This window comes from Artemia franciscana, chromosome 20, assembly GCF_032884065.1.
Source record: "Artemia franciscana chromosome 20, ASM3288406v1, whole genome shotgun sequence".
NCBI lineage: Eukaryota > Metazoa > Arthropoda > Branchiopoda > Anostraca > Artemiidae > Artemia > Artemia franciscana.
The window spans coordinates 16,152,090-16,176,334 of NC_088882.1; the positions used below are offsets into that span (position 1 = coordinate 16,152,090).

General features: G+C 34.1%; 1 protein-coding gene across 1 annotated transcript; it reads right to left on the bottom strand.

The window, feature by feature from the left end:
* Positions 1 to 94: 94 nt before the first annotated feature.
* On the bottom strand, positions 95 to 24,237 carry LOC136039804 (solute carrier family 35 member G1-like). The gene is made up of 4 exons (XM_065723703.1): positions 24,104 to 24,237; positions 5,026 to 5,893; positions 4,025 to 4,246; positions 95 to 591 (listed from the first exon to the last, which is right to left on the bottom strand). The coding sequence occupies exons 2-4, from the start codon at positions 5,839 to 5,841 to the stop codon at positions 439 to 441; spliced, it is 1,191 nt and encodes a 396-aa protein (XP_065579775.1). The 5' UTR covers positions 5,842 to 5,893; positions 24,104 to 24,237; the 3' UTR covers positions 95 to 438.
* Between the last annotated feature and the right edge of the window lie 8 nt (positions 24,238 to 24,245).

A 24,245-nucleotide genomic window follows, 5' to 3' on the forward strand; every position in this document is an offset into this window, starting at 1 on the left:
TTAATAAAAATATGACACTGCCCCTCCTCCTTCTCTTGGCTTAGGGAACTAATATATGTTTGTCTTCACATTAAAAAAAAAAAAAAAAAAAAAAAAAAAAAAAAAAAAAAAAAAAAACCACCCATACTCAGCAACAAGAAGCACTTTGAATGCACCTTGGCAATACACAAAAAAGCACAAGCTATGTATCAAATAGATCACTAGTAAATATTTTTATATCGTGCTAAAAGATACCCAGCATTCAAAACCAGATCTAACCCTGAATTTATATCAACAGTACTGGTCCTCTTGTTAATGTCAAATATTCATAATCTTCATTTGTAAAAATATGTCACACCAACATTACAACACAAACCTTGTCTTTCAAAATATTCCCTAAAATCACTTATAACAATGAGCGGCAAGTACTCCGCTCCTTAATCTCATGTGGAGATGTTCCTAGTAAAGTAGGCAGATCAGTCTTCTTCTCAGCTTAGAACCATTAGGAAGTCCTTCAACCCATTTTTTGGCAGCCACCAGGAAAACGGAGCAGGTCACTAAGAAAGCTCCAACAATACTAAGCCAAGTGGGGACTTGATGAAAAAATAACATCTGCAAAGGATTAGATCAATAGAATTCATACTATTAAAAAAATATTGCATATGTGAAAATAATTGCAAAGATACTGCTGGAAACTTTTTAAATAAAAAGAATCTCTTAGTCCTCTAACACCATCCTGTCGGAAAATCCTCCGATTTTCCCTAAGAAACTATGGTCAAAAATATACCCGAATACTGATGGAAGAGCGTAGGGGCTAATTCCATAAAATTTATCCAGATTCCTCATCCCTAGGAAGAATGGGGATTTTTCATAACTAAAACCCTCTTTTTGAAGCATCAGGCTTATTATGCTGGACGCTAGGATTTGTTAGATGTTTTCCAGAGAATTGCCTACGGGTTGATTTGGGCACTTGTCTGACTAACCGTATCTCAAACAGTAAACTATAGAAAAAATGGATAGGACACCTTCTTTGGATGAAGGATGACAGATTGCCAAAGACTGTCCTTTTCAACCAACCTTCTAGGGTCAAACAAAAGCAGGTAGTCCCCAAATGAGGTAGGAGGATGTCGTAAGGAAAGATTCAAGGGAAATGAGAACTTCTTCGGAGGTTTTAACAGGGAGGCTTTAACAACGATGGAAGAGGAGCGTGCGTAGCTATGTTGGCCTGGTGCTGCAGTGAGTTGTTAGTAGTACTGGCAGTAGTAGTTTGCTTATTACGCATACCCATGATTGCAAAACCAATAACACATAGGGGGTAAAAAAAAAACAGGACACAATCCTCGATAAATTGGTCCAAAGACCTCCACCCCGAGGAAGAATCAGAATATTTAGGACAATAAACTGAAGTTTTGCGGGATCTGGCCAACTAAGTGGAAAATTATTCCGAATCCTCTCCTAAATAAATGGCAATCGTGCCACAGTCGATCCGTTCTTCGCCCTGCCATAACGTTTTTCTTTTAATAAGGTGTGAGTTATGTGGAAATTTTTTATTGAGAGACGTGAGGAATAAATTATTATTATTATTATAAATACAAGGCCCACATAGCACCTTAGGTATAAGATTAAACCTTGAGGGCAGTTGGAGTGCGGAATGTAAAACCTTACAAGTTGTGTTTGTGCTGGGAGTTCTTTTTCAGCTCCCTTGGTAAAATAGGACGCATTTTCTCCTAAGAAATTTTGTGTAGCGTTTAGAGTTAATTTATATGTAAACAATGTCAAATTTTACAACCAGCTAATATACGTGCCATGCAATTCATCAATGTTTAATAATGAATGAATCCACAATACTGCTCTACAAAACAGGAACTCAAAAATAAGATTTATAGTATTTACAAATAAGCGTTCTCATAACCCATTCTAATGTTAAAATACCAAAATTGACAAAAAAAAAGACTTCCAAGATTTAAAATACTAGAAAGTCAGTAATGCAAAAATCTAAATTTTATTAGTCTAAAAAGATAGAATTCTACCTTGAATAACTTAGAACTCTGGTGGCTTAGTAAAAACTGTGCATAACGGATTGCAAAATATAACAACTACTACTAAAGCCTGAAAACTAATGACATTGCAAAACACGGCTTGTTGTATTTCGAATATTCATATCACCTGAACTAATAAGCGATCGAAGTTAGCAGGAACTATCAATAAATTAAGGACATTTTCTTTTCTTCTTTCCCCTTCCTTGACAATCAAAAGTTTTTAGCAACATTATAAATTAGAACCAAATGGACCTATAACAGATTTGGCAGTCTTGAACATTATTTACAGATTTCCTCTTAACATTTTGCTTTACTCTTATCTTGGGACTGAACTCATAAAAATTGCATATTTAAAAGTGAAAAAAGCTACCCTTCTTCTCAATAGATGTTGACAGTTCTAAATAAGTCAAACAACTACGAAACTGCGTTTCATGCAATAAAACAATTTCGCTGTATTTTACATGCTAAAACAGTTTCTAAGGTCCAAGAACATACATCAGTAGGGTAGTCCTTAGAGTGAGAGGCAAATCATGTGAAAACTAGTGGAAAATCCTAGACATCTACAAATATAGTAGACAATTATACCCCAAAATGTCTCTGTATACTTGCATATTGGAAATCTAACGTGTACACCATTCCCAATTTAAACGGGGATTTCACAAGACACCTGCCCCAAACATTAGCTAAAACCCTTAAAATGTTTGATTCTGATTACCCCTACAAAAAACCAAAGGAGAAAAATTGGTAGTTGTGTATTATTCAGAACACACTCAATAAGTGAAGTTAGATTCTTTCGTGGAACAAACTACGATACAGGTACTTTTTAATTAAATATTTTGTATATAGAGGTAGTTAGGTTAAGTATTTGATATTATGCACCCCCCTTCTAATGTGCAAATATATAGCCCAAACTTTTGATAAAGCTAATGAAATAAAACAAAATATGATGAAAATTGACGCAAATTGACTTTTTTCAAACATGGCCTATTGTTACGCTTCCCAAAATGTTCCTTCTCGTAAGAGTATAAAGTCATGTTCTGCCCACTGACGCACTGTTTTGTTGTGGGCAACAGGCCCTTATCCTGGAAAAATATAATTGCCTCTTTTTCAGCCTCTGGCAAATCCTAAATCTTCATTTCAAAATCCATGTTCAGACACTATCTTCTATCACTATGCGTATCAAACTGAATTGAGTTTTGTCTTTGTTGCTATGAAACCGGATTTTCTCATAAAATGTACCTGCATTGTAGTTTGTTCCACGAAAGAACTTAACTTCACTTATTGAGTGTGTTCTGAATAATACACAAGTACCGAAAAATGTATTGATACCTTATTAGTAAGTTACAGCAGCAGTGATAGGCAAAAATCTTTGTTAAACATATCATATAAGCCACCCTCTTATATTCATTTGCAATTTCAAAATTAACCATAATTAATACTATCACTATCTTAATAATATTAGGTTTCCACAAATAATCTCAAGATTTATAAGCACTTAAAAAGGGGGAAACAGAACTGCTTCTAAATTATTTTCTAAACTAAATAGTCTTTCCCCCTCGTAACTTGACATTTGGAACGATGCATGCGGGGAGAGGCAGAACCATTTAACAATTTGGGTTAACTTCCTAAATGGGAAATGTACATCCGCAACATGGATGAATAATTAGATAGATTTTTCACTATGTGCAGCTTTATGGTAAACCCATTTTTCGTGCATTAAATATTTGACCTCCCACCTCCTTTGTTTATAAGGACATTAGCTTTTTTTAGTGTTAAGTGACAAAAAAAAGAACGAAAAAAGAGCCTGTTCATTCACAAGGTCATCTGTAGGAGCCCATATAAGGTCAAACCTATAATTACGAGGGAAGAGGGGAAGGTGTTGTATAAGCTAATGAACTAAATATGCATAAATATAGGTAATAACTGAGCGAAATTAAACTATGCCACTAGAGGAGAGAGCCACCCCGGACCTACATTGAGCCTAGAGTTAAAAGAAGGGAGTGTACCTGCCAAATGAACGCAAATATTATATCTGCTGAACGAGCAATGGAGACTGGGCCAGCTTGTTCTCTATGCAACGCCAAGGTTAATAAAATTTGGCCTCCAAAACTGAAAAAAGCCAATAGAAAAAGCAGGAACCAATCCTCAGAAGTAGGCGGGAGAGCCAATTCTCCAATGGCAACAGTGACAGTGAAAGTCTGTATGAAGGCAAAAAAACCGAAAGATGCCTGAAAGAACCAAATGACAAGTTTGATCAATTATGTTCATGAAAGAATTAACTGTTGTTATCATACCTATAGAAAGTCCAAATGAATGTTTAATATTTCTCACATAAATTTCTTTAGAAAAAAAATGAAGAAAAACTTCAAAAATTCCTAACTGGTGCACATAAAGGTGATCAAATAGTTTTCTTTTGTTTTTGTTTTAGAGTGTTGGCTGTGTAAACGTAAGCTTCAAGGAAGTACCTTTTTCTGACAGCTCTGTCAGTACAATCCAAATATTCACAAATAATTTGAAAATGCAGAATTTAGAATAGGTCCAAAAAAGAAAAGAAACTCTAATTTATGTCCACAATTAGTCAAAAAATATATTTTAAGTTCTGGAAAACTAACATATTTTGTAAAAAAAAAGAACAGAACCTTGCATCCAGTGGCTTCAGCCAGGAGGGGAGTCAGGGAGGTGACAAGTTCCCTGTACTTCAGATTTTGAACAACTTATTTTTGCGATTAATTTCATTGAAAAATACCACTGTTTGGTACTTTTATTGAAAAATTTAGAGTTTACAACAAATTTGCCCCTCCTACAAGATTTTGAAAAATAAATTTTGTTCCCCCGCCTTTAGTTTTCGTGTATTGACGCCACTGTTTGCTCCCCTAAAATTTCTGATGGTAAACGTAAAGAAAGAAAGTCACATTCAATAGAGATTGATGAAGTTAAGTCTAAAATCAAAAACAATTTGAATTGTAAGACTTAGTAACAGGTAACCATTTTGGCTATCCATACTTACCATAATGACAGAGAAATGTAGCTCTTTTAATGCCCGGACAACCACATAGACATTAGCAGCAAAAATGGTCCCTATTAAAGCAACCACTGCTCCAATAAAAACAGACTGAGGATCCACATTCAATTCTTCTTCCTCTCTTATTGTTGCATTGGAGATTTCCGTCAAGTTTTGTTCAGTAAAGCTTATATTGCTACTATAATCATCACCAAGATAACCAAATAAAACTGGTGGCTTCGCTATAAGTGTGCACCCAATTAGAGTACAAAAAATTGTCACACAGTGAAACAGACCAAAATGTTCTTTCAAAAAAATCCGAGCAAAAACAGCTACAAATACTGGAACACTGAAAATAATAACACTTGCATCTGCCAATGGCATATATCGTATTGCATAAAACTGACTCATTAGACTAGTACATCCAAGAACAGCCCTCAAGACTAGCATCATACGTTTCCCTTTTGGAAATGGATTGAGATTCTTATAAAATAGTATTGGAAGAGTGGGCAAAAGAATGCCTGCAAACCTGTACATAGCCAATTCAATAGGGTTCATATCTTTCATTTGTTTAACTATTAGTGAACAGACAGAAAAACAAAAGCTTGATAATACAGCCATGATTATTCCTAGGTGAGGTATGGTGCAACTTCGTTGTTGGTTGTATTGAACAGTACCATTGGGTTGATGATGAAGTATTCGGAATTCATCTGATATGGGAGATGGAGTGTTTGATGGACTAATATCCTCTTGTAGTAAATGTGACGTCAGTTCAATGTCATTAGCTAAGATTGCAGGCATCGTTCTTTTATGTCCTTCCATTCCTTAAATCAGTGCTGGAAGAGTATTCTCCGTTACTGGAATCATTTTTTGCCTGGAAAAGAAGATGCATGGATAAAGGAGTAAAAATTCCTGCAGAAACAAAAAAGGAAATACTGACAATCAGAAAGTTCATAATGAAAATTATAGGTAAAGAGCAACCTATATCAGAGGAAACCAAAACCCTAATAACAAAAATATTGATAATAATATAGATATAAAACAAATCTGCTCTTTATGTTGATTCCTAATATCTTACATTCATAAAGTTCGATAAAACACAGTGACCAAAAGAAAATTTAAATACTCTTAGAAAAACGAGGATAAAAAACTTCTAAAAAATGTACTATCTTGACAAAACTTGCACAATCATATTCAGCATGTCTAAGAACCCTATCCTTAGCGTAAAAACTCATATAAGCAAAAAAACGCCATTTTTTGAAGGAATTTGTAAATATTAGCGTTTTCATTTGTTCGATTTTTTCAGGGTCATTGTGTTGAGCCTGTGGTTGCAGAATATCAGGAGAGAGCTGAGTAGAATAGTAGTTGTTGTTTCTACACCCCCTAACAAACAAATACAAAGTAGAAATAATAGGGAAGATCTTTTCAAGACAGTGGAAATCAATTCTGAGAATATTTCGGCCCTATGTCCAAGGGCCGTCTTCAGCACAATACGAGAACGAGAGAAAAAATATGTATATATAAACAAACTTACATTAAAATGTGAAAATTAAAACTAATAAAGTTTTTTTTTTTAAAATAGCCCTAGCATCCTTACTTCAACGAAGTTCAACCAGGACTGAAACCAGGACTTGAGTTTTTTTGTATCAAGAGAGATTATGGTGATAGAAAAAGGAATGAGAAATACTCGTTAATTACACAAAATGTTATTCATTCCAACTTTTGCATCTACAAATAACTTTTGGAGTTCACAGTTTTAGCTAAACATTAAGTTTTAAATATAAAACAGTTTTTTATTCTAGTAGTTGTTTAAAATCAACCTTAACCCCTAAAATTTTAGCTAAACTTGGCTCAAAATGGAAAGTTAAATTAAATTCAACTTTGTTGTTCAGAAAATGCTCAAACTCATATAAGTGCACGGCTGAACTAAAATTAGATTGCCTCATTTGCAATACATTCCTCCCTCATACACCATCCCTAGAAGACAAATCCTACATGCATGGTCTCATTTTTTTTTCATTTTTTTATCTCTATGCGATATGATTTGTAATTTGGTTTGCTGAAAGTTCAAGCAATTTTTAAAAGCTTCGATTGAATTCAGAATTGAGGTTTCAATTGAATCGGATAATTTAAATTCTACCTCTCAAACGATTTCAAAAACTTGCTTTGGGACACAAATTCTGGAATAAAGATGTTGATAAAAAAGCAGTGACAGTTAAGAGTTCTTTAAATAACTGAATTGAAATTATTAATCGACATATTTTATTTTATCAATTATATGATGACTGTAAACCAAAAGTCAGGATGGACTATGTTTATTTCTTAGCTATCTTATTCCTCAGCTGCACATCAAAATTACTATATTCTTAGTTGTCAATTTTATTCCTGCAACCTAACAGAAATTGAAACTAGGCCAAACCGTTGGGATGGCAGAAAACTGTTTTGCCTAGATTTAGTGTGCTGTTGATGATATTTGTCATTTAATCCGTTTTATCAGATACTGATACCCCCTGTAAAATTTATATTTTCCTTATTGGTCCAAAGTTTACGCATTGTACTAGTATTTTTTATAAATTATGAACATATTTTAAAATACCTAGTACTTTTTCTAATAAAAGTCGAAAAACCACCCATAGAGTTGACTAACACCCATTAATTCATATGCGAAGATTGTTATTGAAATAATTCACTTACTGAATTTGGCATGCTAGCAAATAAGTGGGTATTTTGGAAGCCCAATCACAATTTTTATTTTCGTCTTTGCTTTATTCAGACATTAATTTGATAGTTACAACAACTAGGTCTAGTTAATTTGACATTTGAGATGTACAGCACTATGTTATTAATGGCTAAACCCATGGCCAAAATTAGCATGTCTTCTTTTTGATTGGATTAGTATGGAGACACTTTTGCATAGTCTCATCACCGGAATAAAATTCCTACTGTGTTGCTACAGCTAGGTTTGCTCTTTGAGTTCCATATTACCAAGTTGAGGTCGAACCCACTGCGCTACTACAGCACATTAGCATATGTTTAAACAGCCATGCTGTCATTCTATCTAAAAAAAGGATTTCCTATTGAAGGTGCAAAGAGCTGGTGGGAAAAGTAAGAAAATATGCCCCAAAATTAAAATTCCATGAAAATCATGGTGTGAAATTGAGACATGCTGGTTTAGTTTTGCAAGCTATCAATTCTGATACTTTTTTTTTGCGGGGAGGGGGGGGGGCTATGGCCTACCGCAGAAACATTGGTGTGTTCCATTTTTTAGATTACAGTAATTCTGATAAACAATGGTCAACCCCCTGTAATAGAAGTACCAAATACAAATAGAGAAATGATTACAAAACTTAGGGTACTTAAAGGTGTGTTGTGAAATTTTGATCAAGCAAGCTCTTAATTATGACACCAGAAAGCTTATTTAGTTTATACGTCGACTAGAAGATTTTAGACAATATCTGGCTGGAAATCTAGCTCTTGTATTCTGGCTCAGGCGCATGTGACTGGGCCAAAATGCTGGTTTCTGTAACTAATCTCCCAGCTTTCCGAGTTTTATGTTAGTTGTATTTAATTATTTGAAAATTGGCTTATATCTGAAATGCCTCTTAGTTGCTAGTAAGGCACGTTAAAGGATAAGGACTGCCATATTAACTTTACAGGGTAGAAGCATGGCATAGAAACATGACCACCTTGAAATAGGTGTTATCTTATGCACTGCTTTCTAGAGATTAAATAAAAAATAAGGTTTTTCAACTGAAAGTAAGGAGCAACAGTAAAACATAAAATGAACAGAATTTATTACGTATGTGAGGGGGGGTCCCCTCGTTAATACCTCGCTCTTAACGCTTAAGTTCGAATTTTGTTCCAATTCTTTAAAAATGAACCCTAAAAAAACTTTAGTGTAAAGAGTGATTAAAATGGGAGATTAAGTCATCCTCATAGACATAGTTACTAGATTTTTTGACTATGCTGAGCAAAATAGTTATCTGAAAATTATGATCCATTGACTTTGGGGAAAAATGAGCGTGAGAGGGGTCCTAGTTGCCCTCCAATTTTTTGGTCACTTAAAAAGGGCACTAGAACTTCTAATTTACATTTTGATGAGCCTCTCGTGATACTCTAGGACCATTGAGTCAATACAATCACCCCTAAAAAAAACAAAAAAAAAATTGCATCTGTAATCTTCCTTCTGGCAAAAAAAAAAAAAAAAAAAAAAAAAAAAAAAAAAAAAAAAAAAAAAAAAAAAAAAAAAAAAATCCACATTTTTGCAGACAGGAGCTTGAAACCTTCTCAAGAAGGTTCTCTGATAAGCTAAATTGGATGGTGTGATTTTCATAAATGATTCTATGACTTTAAGGGGGCTTTTCTCCCTTTTTTCGAAAACAAAGCAAATTTTCTCAGGCTTGCAGCTTTTGATGGGTAAGACTAAACTTGATGACTTATATATTTGAAATCAGCATAAAAATCCAATTCTTTTGATGTATCAATTGGTTTTAAAATTGCATATTTTAGAGTTTCGGTTACTATTTAGCCAGGTTGATCCTTACTTACACTTCGTTACTACAACTGTTTGATAAACCGAGCTCTGACCGATAGGAGGCTCATTCTGCCAGTGTTTGTGTATCCCTAGTTCCACAAACATACTCCAAAACATTTTCAATAAACTCTATTGGCTAATTTTTGTTTTATGTTTTCAACTTCGGTTGAGGAAATTAAACTTCTAAAAATTGTCCTCCGTTTCCGGATTTCAGTGGACCAGCACTGGGATATGAGCTGAAATTATGATATTAAACATCTAATTGGCAATTTGAAACCCATACGATAAAGAGAAGTTGTCAGATGAAAGCATACCTTTCATATAACAGTCCCATTTGAATCACTATCTAAATCTTTTTTCCCAGCTTTCCAGCTACATTCTTAGCAGGTGTTAAGGTCCACTCCTTTACCATAGCACTGTATACAGTAATATTATTTAAGAGATCAATCAAAACCCCCCTAAATGTTTTAATAAAATGTATTTTTCGTATTTTCAGTTACTACTAGTATGCAGTTAACTCATTACTAGGTTGCAGCAACCTCACCAATCAAGATTCTAAGGTAGGGCTTTTCTTTCTACCTCCCCCTATCTTATTAAAATCAATTTTTCAGTGCTGTAGAGCAACGATTTTTATTTTTTTTTAAAGTTTTTTATTGTTTTAAAAAGTAGAGTTGTGAAAAAGATTTAAACTTTAGCGTAAAGAGCGGGGCGTTGAGGAGGGGACAACCCCTTTCATATACAAAATAATATCTGTTCGTTTCACGTTTTAATGTAGCTCCTTACTTGCAGTTAAAAAAACTTTTTTATTTAATATCTAGAAGGAACTGCTCCGTTTGATGGGCTGAATTGCTCCAGAAGTGGTATTTCTGTCACTATGAATATGACAATCCACAATGCTAGCAGAGGTAATCACAAAGTGCTTCAGACTTCCTATTTCTAGTAGTGCCAGTACATTAAACACAAAATTTTATGAGGTAAATTCTTAATTCTTTAGAGCGGAATTCTTAATTTGGTAAATTCTTAAGAGCTGAACTTTTAGCGGTTCAGCTCTTTTTTATACCAACAGGCAATGGAGATAGTCCAACTAAAGCTATAATTTTTTCATTTGAGTGGTGTGACTGATTTGAAAATAGTCACCATTTTTGTCATCCTGTGCTTTTACACATTCTTCCTGTTTACCGTCCCCAGATTTCTCCATATACCCATATACAATGAGTCAAATTCAAAATACTAGTTTGTCATTACACAGTAAACTTATCAAATAGAATTATAGTGCTGTTTAGACAGAATGAAGAATTGAACGGCATGTTTCTATCTAATGTTCAACCCAGAACATAAATTTACTATAAAATTAATTTTGGCCCACTAGAAAAAAAAACATAAGGAAAATTGATGTTTAGAAGTTCTTCTTAGTTAAGCCCTTCTTTTGAGGATTGCTTATTTTTGTTTTAGATCGTTAGTTTTTTTGGCGGAAATATGCATAATTTTGTTTGCTCTTTACATTAAAGAGATTAGAAACTGCCAAATTAGATATTTAGCCATGATAAGCTCATTTGTGCAGACTATTTTCATATATTTATAGAAGAGGGTGGCTAATAAGGTCCACCAGCTTAATTTGTACAGCCGAGCACACAAGTGTCACTATTCTCACAAGAAACCTAAAAAAGGTACCAGAACCACCGTCTTTAGTAATTGGACAAGTAGGCATAAGTCTAAAATATAAACCTAGATTCTAATGAGATTTTGACTTTTTGGGTATATTTTGGTTAATTTACATTGTAAGAAATAATTTAGATAGAAAGCAATGATTTTATAACATCAACAGCTGATTCATAATATCAACTTTGAAGAAAAAATAAAATCAACAACTTTTTTTTGTATAGTCCAAGGTTCTATCTGGCCCTGCTTGGGGAGAAGGCTGAAACCAGGATGAAGTTATCTCCAACCTCTCTGATCTAACAACCCTAAAACCAGTATTCTTAGAATAAAACTTCTTGATAAAATAAAACCCATAGTATATTCAGCATCTATTTGAAAAGGGTTTTCAAACAAGATATTGCATGAAAATGTTTATCAAATACTTATATTGCATGACATGGTTATAGCATAACTCCCTGCACCCGGACTCAATGAGCCAAACTAAACTTCTGTTTCCTCAAACCTTGAAAAAAGTCTTTTAAAACCCATTTCCTTCAACCAGAAATAATGAACATTCACAGAAAGATTCTTGGTGGATTCCTTTGTCAAGAGCTTCTGAATTAGATGTGACAAGACTGTATTTGAATGCAAAGTAATTGCCCAGCATTAGGGAGGTATAGGTAGCTAAACTCAAAGTTTCCTGAAACCAGTTTAAGTATGAGGTATCATATTATTCTTCTCAACCAATCAAAGGAGTTGATGATAAATCATTTTCTCCATTGTATTTCCCAGCACTGGAGTAATCATTATAGGCCAGTAAAACTCAGGGTCATATCTGGATTTATTTTTCTGAAATATTGGTAGGAGGGATACACATTTCCAAATACTGGGGAATGTGGATGTAGCCCATTCATAATTATAGCAATTTAGGCTTTCCTGTTCAAACAGTTCGAGGTAACGAACTGTAGTAAGGAGCGACCCGGCTCAATAGTAACCAAAACTCTAAAAAATGGAATTTTGATACCAATAGCTATATCAAAAGAATCGCATTTTAATGCTGGTTTTAAATATATAAGTTTCATCAAGTTTAGTCTTACCCATCAAAAGTTACGAGCCTGAGAAAATTTGCGTTATTTTAGAAAATAGGGGGAAACACCCCCTAAAAGTCATAGAATCTTAACGAAAATCACACCATCAGATTCAGCGTATCAGAGAACCCTATTGTAGAAGTTTCGAGCTCCTATCTACAAAAATGTGGAATTTTGCATTTTTTGCCAGAAGGCAGATCACGGATGCGTGTTTATTTGTTTTTTTTTTTTTTCCCAGGGGTGATCGTATCGACCCAGTTGTCCTAGAATGTTGCAAGAGGGCTCAATCTAACGGAAATGAAAAGTTCTAGTGCCCTTTTTAAGTGACCAAAAAAATTGGAGGGCACCTAGGCCCCCTCCCACGCTAATTATTTTCCCAAAGTCAACGGATCAAAATTCTGAGATAGCCATTTTATTCAGCGTAGTCGAAAAACCTTATAACTATGTCTTTGGGGACGACTTACTCCCCCACAGTCCCCGTGGGAGGGGCAACAATTTACAAACTTTGACCTGTGCTTACATATAGTAATGGTTATTGGGAAGTATACAGGCGTTTTCAGGAGGATTTTTTTGGTTGGGGGGAGGGGTTGAGAAGAGGGGGATATGCTGGGGGAACTTTCCATCGAGAATTTGTCATGGGAGAAGAAAACTTCCATGAAGGGAGAGCAGGATTTACTAGCATTATTTAAAAAAAAATTAAAAATAAATGTGAAAAAGCTTTTTCAGCTGGAAGTAAGGAACAGCAATAAAACTTAAAACAAACAGAAATTATTACCCATATAAGGGGCTCACCTCCTTATGATACCTAGCTCTTTACGCTAAAGTATTTTTAGTAATTTCAACTATTTATTCTACGGCTTTTGTGATTCAGGGGTCATTCTTAATGAATTGGGATAAAATTTAAGCTTTAGTGTAAAGAGCGAGGTACTGACGATGGGGCGAATCCCCTCATATATGTAATAAAAACATGAGAATACAAAAGTTCTTTACGTAAGCTAATTTATAAGTTACGTAAATCTTTTACCAATAAAAAGATTCGTAAAAAATTAAAAGTTCTAGTTGCCTTTTTAATTAACCAAAAAATCGGAGGGCAACTAGGCTTCGCCCCCGCTCTTTTTTTTCTCAAAATCATTCGATCAAAATTATGAGAAAGCCATTTAGCCCCCCCCCCCCCCAAAAAAAAAAATATACAAATTTCGTTTTGATTATTCCTCTGCGGAGAGCCAAAATCAAAACATGCATTGATTCAAAAACGTTCAGAAATTAAATAAAAAAAACGAGTTTTTTTAACTGAAAGTAAGGAGCGACATTAAAACTTAAAACGCACAGAAATTACTTCGTATATGAAAGAGGCTGCTTCTTCATCAACGCCCCGCTCTTTACGCTAAAGTTTTTTACTGTTTAAAAAAGAAGAATTGAGAGAAAGAGTCAAACTTTAGCGTAAAGAGCGGGGCGTTGATGAGGAAGCAGCCTCTTTCATATACGAAGTAATTTCTGTGCGTTTTAAGTTTTAATGTCGCTCCTTACTTTCAGTTAAAAAAACTCGTTTTTTTATTTAATATTATAAGAAGGGGTGAGATTCTTTATCCATGTAAGGTGTATGTTATCGCATCTAGTAGTACCCAAGGCCTAAAATGTTCTATTGCATTATACAGTTCATGAATTGAGAATGGACAGGTTATATACTCTGATCCTGGGCAAGGCTGGTATATCAGATTTATCGAGATTGGGGTGGTGATGCTGATATTATTTGATGTTAGCTTATTTGAGAAAAGAGTTTCAAATAAGTTTGCCTTTTCATTATCATTATCGTAATGGGTATTATTATATAGTAGCTCATACTGGAGTGGGCTAGAGAATATTTTTTCCCACAGATGTGGCTTATGAGTTTATGTACAATTAGCACGTGTTTTGCTGGAAAGACTATTTGCGAAATTATTCCAGTAATTATATTTAGCATTTATTATAGTTTTCTTGAGATTCGCCTCTGCTTGTAATTCACTTGAATATGTAGCAGGAGACGGTATTTTAGGTATGTTCACCTAGCTGCCTTTTTTGTTCTAAAATTATTTTGGCGCTCATTTGTCTATCATGCTTTAGGAGTGTGTTTGGGGATGGTTTTCCTCGGCGTATTCTTGAGGATACCATGATTAGCTATATTTGACAGTATGTATGCCACAACTTCAGCATGTGTGCCAGCTGTTACAAGTGAGTAGTCCAAATTGTTTTAGTGTTAATATATTTGGGGGTATGTGGCAGAATTTTCGCTGGTTGAATTAATGAAGAAACTACAGGAAAGTGACCTATGTAAAGGTTATCAATTTTCTTCATATAAATTTTATTCAAAATATTTATTGACACAATTTGTAGGTCAATTGTGGAAAATTTGCCACTTTTGGGGTTAAAATATGTATTTAGATTTGGAAGGGTAGCAACTGCTAATTCAGTATTATTCGATATCAAACTTCCAATAAACTTACCAGCTTTATTTTTATTTATTTATTAATACTAATTTATTTGCTGGTTCATCCCCCCAAAAAAGGCTGTGGGCATTTATATCTCCAAAAATAATTATGTTTTTTAGCATATTAGAATTACTTATATAACTGAAGAAATCCATGGCATCTGTAGTTTGGCTGTTAGGGTTAAAAAAGCTTATTATACAAGTTTTGGTATTATTCAGCCAAACATTGATTGCAATTGTATCACCATCATTTAAAAATTCTGGAAAGTTGGTGCCACAAAATTTGATATTATTATTTATCATTAAAGCTACACCATCTCCTTTTCTCTTTGATGACCTATCCTTTCTCAGGATATTATATCATAGAGACTTTATTTGTTGGTTTTTGGTCAAACGGGTTTCCTAAAGGCAAGCAATATTGATGGAATTATTATTCACAAGAGATACTAGTTCATTTGACTTATATTCTGAAAGTGATCTTGCATTCCACTTAAGTATAGAGATGTATTGTTTTGTTGTTTAGTTTCCATATGAGCTGTGTGTCAACATTTAGCTTTGCTAGGAGTAAAGGAAGATCCTTTTTAGCTTGAATAGGCATGTGGTTGGGTATATAGATATTTGGCAATTCATTTATAATTCTTGCTTTCTTTGGCTGTTGTAGGTTCATAGACTGAACTGCATTAGAGTGTAGTAAAAAGAGGCATATATGGTGTTAGCTTGTTTGGTTTTTCATCCAGCTTGTCATTAATTAGGGGATTAATTTCTGATAATGCTTCTGATTCATTTCTGCTTGAGAGGAGTGGCCAGACTAACCTCTTATCATTGGATTTGGAGGATAGTTGGCTCAGCCTTGACAATTCTCTCTGATAGGAACGTGATCTGTGGTGTTTTGAGGAAGGAGTCTTGTGGGGGGGGGGGGTTGTTGCTTTGCGTAGGTTGGGTGTTCTGTGAGTGAAGGTACTGTACGGTTTCGTAAAGGGTTATGGTTTGGTGTGATTGGGCTGCATTTTCTTCCAGAGCTGCAGAAAGGTAAGGTACAGCTTTCTGTGTTACTATTTGGAGCGTTAGTGCTTGTTTTTTGTATGTAGGGCATAGTGTTTTATTGGAAGAATAATGGGAGCATTGCAGTTTATACATGTAGGCTGATCAATTTCACAATTTGCCATTCCTTTGGGATATAGATAACTTCAAAGACCACACTACCTTTCCATGACAAAAGTAAAACAGTTCAAGATAGGGATGAAACCTTTTTATTGATAGTGAATAGATATAAAATTATTTAACTGGATATTTCGAACACATATACAGTGTTCATCATCAGCAGTAAAAGCAGAAAAGTTTTACTGCTGATGATGAACACTGTATATGTGTTCGAAATATTCAGTTAAATAATTTTATATCTATTCACTGTCAATAAAAAGGTTTCATCCCTATTTTGAACTATTTTACTTTCCTTTGGGATAGGAACTTTTACTGCAGGTTTGTAAAATTTCACTGCATTTGATTGTTGTGTTTCCTAGTTTTAGAAATTTTCAGCACTGGATTGGTTATGGTTTGTAGGGCTTGTCGGGTTTCATTTGTCCAAAGAGGTATATCTGGCCTGGGATATTGTCTTTTTCTCTGAGTGTGAATAAGAAAGACTTGCTTGAATTTTGGCCATTAGCATTTGGTATTCCTAGTTGGGTGACATCTGCAACTGGGATTGGGTTACTGGTTCTGTTAGATATTTTTGAAGGGATACACAACTACTTTAGTTGGGTAGTGGTTTGGGGTCCACAGAGCAGACTTTATTTGGATGTTAAGAAGAGTTTTTAAGTTAAATATTATGTATGCTGATTCAGAATCTTGGAGAGCTAGTAGGAAAGATTCATCATGACTCATGTTTAAAGAAAACACTGATTTTAACAATTTGAAGATTGCAAGCCTTACTAGAGTTATCTTATTTATCTCAAAGGGGGTATCGAGAAATTTTTTTTATTTAGAATTTGTGAAGGAGTTGGAGCAAGAGGAGAGGAATTATTTTTGATTGGGGATTTTTTTTTCCTTTTTTAGAGCTCCTTGAAAGGATCTCTTGCAAGTCATTTTCATTTTCATTGTGGATAGTGAAAAACACCTTCACCTCCACCATTGTGTTACCCACTGAATTTGACCCCTCATGTGAGCTTTGAGATTGTGAGCTTGACCAGCAAAGATATGGAACATTTTCAGTAATATTTGGGATAGAGACCAGGGAGCCTTTTTTTTTCTTTGGGGGGGGGGAGAGGATGTTCTATACATTGCCTATTGGAATAAGCTTTAATCAAACAGTTTGTGGTAATGAACTGTAGTAAGGAGCGACCCGGCTCAATAGTAACCAAAACTCTAAAAAATGGAATTTTGATACCATTAGCTACATCAAAAGAATCGCATTTTAATGCTGGTTTTAAATATATAAGTTTCATCAAGTTTAGTCTTACCCATCAAAAGTTACGAGCCTGAGAAAATTTGCGTTATTTTAGAAAATAGGGGGAAACGCCCCCTAAAAGTCATAGAATCTTAACGAAAATCACACCATCAGATTCAGCGTATCAGAGAACCCTACTGTAGAAGTTTCGAGCTCCTATCTACAAAAATGTGGAATTTTGCATTTTTTGCCAGAAGGCAGATCACGGATGCGTGTTTATTTGTTTTTTTGTTTTTTTTTTTGTTTTTTTTTCCCCAGGGGTGATCGTATCGACCCAGTTGTCCTAGAATGTTGCAAGAGGGCTCATTCTAACGGAAATGAAAAGTTCTAGTGCCCTTTTTAAGTGACCAAAACAATTGGAGGGCACCTAGGCCCCCTCCCACGCTAATTATTTTCCCAAAGTCAACGGATCAAAATTCTGAGATAGCCATTTTATTCAGCGTAGTCGAAAAACCTTATAACTATGTCTTTGGGGACGACTTACTCCCCCACAGTCCCCGTGGGAGGGGCAACAAGTTACAAACTTTGACCTGTGCTTACATATAGTAATGGTTATTGGGAAGTATACAGGCGTTTTCAGGAGGATTTTTTTGGTTTGGGGGAGGGGTTGAGAAGAGAGGGATATGCTAGGGGAACTTTCCTTCGAGAATTTGTAATGGGAGAAGAAAATTTCCATGAAGGGAGAGCAGGATTTACTAGCATTATTTAAAAAAAAACAATTAAAAAATAAAAGTGAAAAAGCTTTTTCAGCTGGAAGTAAGGAACAGCAATAAAACTTAAAACAAACAGAAATTATTACCCATATGAGGGGCTCACCTCCTTCTAATACCTCGCTCTTTACGCTAAAGTATTTTCGGTAATTTCAACTACTTATTCTACGGCTTTTGTGATTCAGGGGTCATTCTTAATGAATTGGGATAAAATTTAAGCTTTAGTGTAAAGAGCAAGGTACTGACGATGGGGCGAATCCCCTCATATATGTAATAAAAACATGAGAATACAAAAGTTCTTTACGTAAGCTAATTTATAAGTTACGTAAATCTTTTACCAATAAAAAGATTCGTAAAAAATTAAAAGTTCTAGTTGCCTTTTTAATTAACCAAAAAATCGGGGGGCAACTAGGCTTCGTCCCCCGCTCTTTTTTTCTCAAAATCATTCGATCAAAATTATGAGAAAGCCATTGAGCCAAAAAAAAAATATGCAAATTTCGTTTTGATTATTCCTCTGCGGAGAGCCAAAATCAAAACATGCATTGATTCAAAACTGTTCAGAAATTAAATAAAAAAAACAAGTTTTTTCAACTGAAAGTAAGGAGTGACATCAAAACTTAAAACGCACAGAAATTACTTCGTATATGAAAGAGGCTGCTTCCTCATCAACGCCCCGCTCTTTATGCTAAAGTTTTTTACTGTTTTAGAAAGAAGAATTGAGAGAAAGAGTCAAACTTTAGCGTAAAGAGCGGGGCGTTGATGAGGAAGCAGCCTCTTTCATATGCGAAGTAATTTCTGTGCGTTTTAAGTTTTGATGTCACTCCTTACTTTCAGTTGAAAAAACTTGTTTTTTTTATTTAATACTAACAAAAGGCGATTATAATACCAGACTGTCTGCACCCTCGTGATGTAAAGTCTTCATCATCCACTAAAAACACCACAGTGCAGTCCAGAAGATGGTTTGGTGCACAATTGGTTGGGTTGACTGCTGATAAATGGAAATAAATATTCGCAAGCAATTTTTATAAAAATCCCTTAAAGTGTTCCTGTTATGTTCAAGATTTAGCTTAATGGTTTTTAGTAAACCAAACACTGACCCAGGATCACAGGCCTAACTTGACTGCTGGATATTGTGATTTAAGGTATTGATATGCTGTTTGATGAGTTTGCAGTCAAATTTTTTTAGTTAGGACCTCTTTTTACAAAAGCTGAGATATAAAACCATAATTTTTATGATATTAGTATGATATCTTTTACTTAGTGCCCCTAAGAAGAGTATTAAGAATTTGTTTCTTTGTTCATTCTGAAGTATTTGTTTATTTCTGTAATATATTAAGCTTACAGAATTCATTTATTTTTCATGGTACCTATCAATACCAAGGTGTTCAACTCTTGTTTATTGCCTTTTTTATTCATTGCAAAGTTAGAATTGTTGTTGTTATTTTGGAAATGTGAATGGCCAATGGGGCTATAATATTTATGTCTTTACTTCCCATGATAGGAAGCATTGTCTCTATTTTACCTTAAATCCCACTTGCCAACAATAATGTCAAGTCCTGAACTCATTAGGCGCATCCCTAACTGTGATCCAAAGTTTCTTGCACCAGTCTTTATCAAATGCAGCAATGAAGACTTCAACACTGGGAGACATAATAGAATTCTGGCTAAAGGAGTTCCTTGGGTGGACAACACAGTTAGAAAAGAATTTGTTTGAGCGCATTTTTGATAAACTTCAAGGGTTGTCCTGTAGTACTTGGTGAACTGACTATCTGGAACAGGTTGGGGATCACACTCTGGTCAGGTACTAACTTGTACATCACTAATATATCTCCTGTCCTACATCTATATGTGAGAGATGGTAGTTATACTGTTTGTATAATTTCTGTTTTACTGTAGATGTTATTGTACAATGGCTTTAAGACTACAAAGATGGTAGGTTGAAAGCATCTTAGTCTACTCTCATAAGGCAAGTACTTCAAATGAGGAAAAATTTTGATGCTCATTTTCTTGTTGGATGCCACACAGACATGCAGTATTCAACTAATGGTCATGTTGTTGTCTTATACAGCTTAGTAAAGCTCTGCAGGTTAAACCTTCAAAACCTTCTTTTGATACAAAGCATACTGTAATTGGCTTTAAATGTTACAACAAATACTTGTTTATCAAACCTCAATTGATCATCAAAAACAATACCAAGGTCCATAATAGAATCAATAGAATATATCACAACTTCACCAATAGATAGAACACTAATAATAACAAGATAATTCACCATATGCCATTTTCCTGGTTAATAGTCATTGCATTTAAATTGCATCAATAGAACACACCAATGCATTTAAATCATCCTCTAGAAGAGCCATATCATCAGGGGAAGCTATACCCTTGTAAAACTTTACATCATCTGTAAACATTTTGACTTTACAATATTGAATTACCTTTGGCAAATCATTTATAAATATACAAGACTGAACTGGTCCTAAGCAACTACCCTATGAGGCTCTACTCAAAACACTATACTGATTAGATAAGACTTTGCCAACCCTAGCATTCTGTGACCTATGTGTTAGGTAATCTGTGATCCAAGCCAGATTTCTCAATCCAATCCTTACAGGATTGGACTGACATAAGTTTTAATTGCAAAATAACAACATCAATAAAATCAAGAAACAAAAAAATGCAAAGGAAACACATAATTTAGAAGCATAAGTCTACAATTGGGGCTACTGAGAAGGAAACATGATAAGAAAACAATTCTTACCTAATAATAAAGGGACATTTTATGTCTTTTATTGCATATTAGGGTGGAGAGGTGTTGGTTATAAAGGGTTACTTTTAGGTGTTATGATGCTTGAAGTTGTTTCCCAAATTTATTGTGTTTGCTTCTTAACAGCCCTAGCTGTAAAAAGATACAGAATTGAATAGTACTATTTTTTTTTCCTTTCCTTCAGAAGATCCAATGGACTAGCCTAGGAATGTTACCCAAATTTGAAATACAGCATAAAAAGGAGAATCAGCCATATTTAATATGCAAAAGCCATGGTCATAAATAGTTTTGGTAGATATTTTGCAGTTCATACAATTGACTTACCAATAAAGTGAACATACCATTTGATGCCTTTTTTTTATGTCCAACAAATAAAATAATTGCTTCTATCACAAATTAAAATTTAAGCACTTTTTGAGCTCTTGAAAATGACCAAAATATGAGGTATAAAAAGGGCTTAAAATGTTGGTTTCAAACTTACTGTTTCATTATAAATCCATTTTTTTATGTTAAATAATCCACAAGCACTGATTTTCCACAATTAAGTTGGAAAAACAAATTTATTTTTGCTATTTATGCCATTTTCTTCTTTATTGATGCTGAATTTTCAATCAAAATATACGTTTTTGGTTGTTTTTAACAAAATATTACTATATTTTCTCAGCACCAACATTATTTATAGTTAGGTTAGGTAAAAAAGTGCTTAAATATGAACATGCAATATAAGCAATTATTATATCATATTCATAAAGAACATAAAAAAGCATAGAGTGGTATGTTCACTTTATTGATAAGTTAATTATTTGAACTGCAAAATATTTATCATAGTTTCAATAGTAGGAGGGGAGGGCTGATGGACAGTTGCAAGAGTAGTGACCATTACTTTTGGAAGAGTGTCAAATAGTGAATGAAAAGAATCTTTCTTTCTTTCTGTATTAGGCCTAACCAGAAATGAGTCAATTCCTAGTCTCTAAGATTCAGTTTACTTAGTTCAAGAAATAAAACTGCAAATTAGCAAAGCCTCTTTTAAAGAATAGCTAAAATTCTAGTTTAGCAACTTTTTGCTATCTTGGAAAGGAGATAAGTTAGGAAAATGAAACTTTCAGGGATGGGTCTACAGACTAAAGTATGTCCTGGGAAGATATTTTTGAAGTACCCACTTCTACACCTTCTCTCTCTAGAGGGCACTGACCTTTAAAAATATTGCATTATGACAGTAAAACCTTGCAAAACAGACCTTCTGCTTAAATAAAGTATAAAAAAACTATTCTTAGCTTTACTCAATCTTTGAGGTTTTCAAGATCTGCTCAGATCTTTGAGGTTCAAAGATCTGCAAATACATTTCCTAAATTTAGAACAGACACTGATATGGCTTAAAATTCCAATCAAATAACACAAATTGCATTTTCAGAACTAAAACCAGAGAGTAGAAACCAACAACTGAAATTTAAGGGAAAGTGTAGTTTTGTCAAAATTTTAATTTACCTGTCAAGTAGGCAAATTTTTAAGACTTCGCATGCCTAATTAAAAGTGGGTTAACATGGAAGCTTTGAAATACATTCCTAGAGTATGTTTTTGACCCAGGATGCATTGCTGAAAGTTTTATTTTCTTACCCTAGCCCCTTTCTAAGATAGCAAAAAGTAGGCCAAACTAGAGCTTTAATCAACCTCTACTGCCAAAGGGTTAGGCACCATACCTGCAAAAAGGTTTGCAGCAAATGAAAAAAATGATTTTTTCATATCACCATGAAAAAGACCCAGCAACCAACAGCACTTGGGTAAATGTCTTGTTGTTCATATTATTGACTTACAAATAAAGTGAACATACCACTTGATGCCTTTTTTTAAGCCCTTACACATATGATAATTGCTTCTATGGCAAATTTTGTTTGTTTTAAAGGTTAAGTTGTTTGTTTTAGGCTTAAAAACATGTTTTAAGCCTTTTTTATACCCAAAACTAGAAATAAGTCATTTTCAAGAGCTCAAACAGGGCTTAAATTTAAATTTGCAATAGAAGCAATTATTATATTGGTAAAATTCTAGGTAAAATTATAGCAAATTGTATAACTGGCTTTTATATAAAGTGAATATATCAATTGATGCCTTTTTTATGCTCTTTACAAATATAATAATTGCTTCTACCTTAAATCTAAATTTAAGCACTTTTTAACCTAGCCTAACCCAACCTAACCTTATTGTAAAAGATTTTAGCACTATGAAAATGTAGTATTATTTTGTCAAAAACAGTGCAGGGAAAATATAGTATTATTTTGTTGAAAACAGCACCAAGAAAACATAGTATTATTTTGTTGGAAAAGACAGAAAACTTGTACTTTAATTGAAAATTCGTCACTTTTAAGAGCTAAAAAAGTGCTTAAATTTGAATTTGTAATAGAAGCAATTATTATAGCCTATTTGTAAAGAACATAAATAAAGGCATCAGTGATATGTTTACTTTATCAGTAAGTCAGTTATATGAGCTATCATACTTTTTTGAAAATTTGTCAAATTTAAGAGCCAAAAAAGTACTTTAATCTCAATTTAAGGTAGAAGCAATTATTATATTCATAAAGAGCATAAAAAAATCATTGCATGGTGTATTCACTTTATACAAAAGCCAGTTAGGCCTATACAATTTGCTATAATTTTTACCAAATTCTAGTTGAGTGACTTCTTGCCATCTCAGAAAGGGGTTAGGTTAGAAAAATGAAGCTTTCAGGGATGGGTCTACAGACTAAAGTATATCCTAGGAAGGTATTTTAAAGTGCCCATCTTTGCTCCTTCTCTCTCTTGAGAGCCCTGAAATTTGCCTACATGACAGGTCTATACAGCCATTGAAATTTTAACTGAAAAACATTTTACCTTAATTTTCAGTTACCAGTTGCTTTTTCTCTGCCTTTAGTTCTGAAAATGCAATTCCTGTTATTTGAGTAGAATTCTGAGCCATATCAATGTATTTTGTTCAAAATTTAGGGAATGTATTTGCACATCTTTAAAGCCTTATAAATTGGTATTAAGGAAAGTTGTCAAACTGAAAACAATTTTGTTGTACTTCATTCAACCATAAGAATTATTTTGCAAGGTTTCACTTTTATAACACACATATTTTTAAAGGTCATCAAAGGTCAGAACCCTCTAGAGGGAGGGGGAGTGGAGGTAGGTACTTCAAAATACTTTCCCGGGACATACTTTAGTCTGTAGACCCATCCTTGAAATTGTTTCATTTTCCTAACCTAATCCCTTTCCAAGATAGGCTAGCAAGAAGTCACTAAACTAGAATATTACCTTTATATTCAAAAAGAGCTTAAAAAAGGCACCAAATGGTTATTCACTTTACTCGTAAGTCAATAGGAAGATCTTTGCCCTAGGCTATTGCAAAAAGGTAAAGAACAGATCAGCCCAAGGTGGGCCTAGAAGAGAAATTGGATCTTTCAACTTACAGCAGCACGAATTTTTCTTCAAGATTTAAGAGAGGGCTAGGTTTGAGGTTATACAAGTCATGCTTCTCCTTTGGAGTTTATTGAAAGCGTGTAGCCTACTGTACAATCCCTATCAAAAACCTAGGCCACATAATTTTTACTG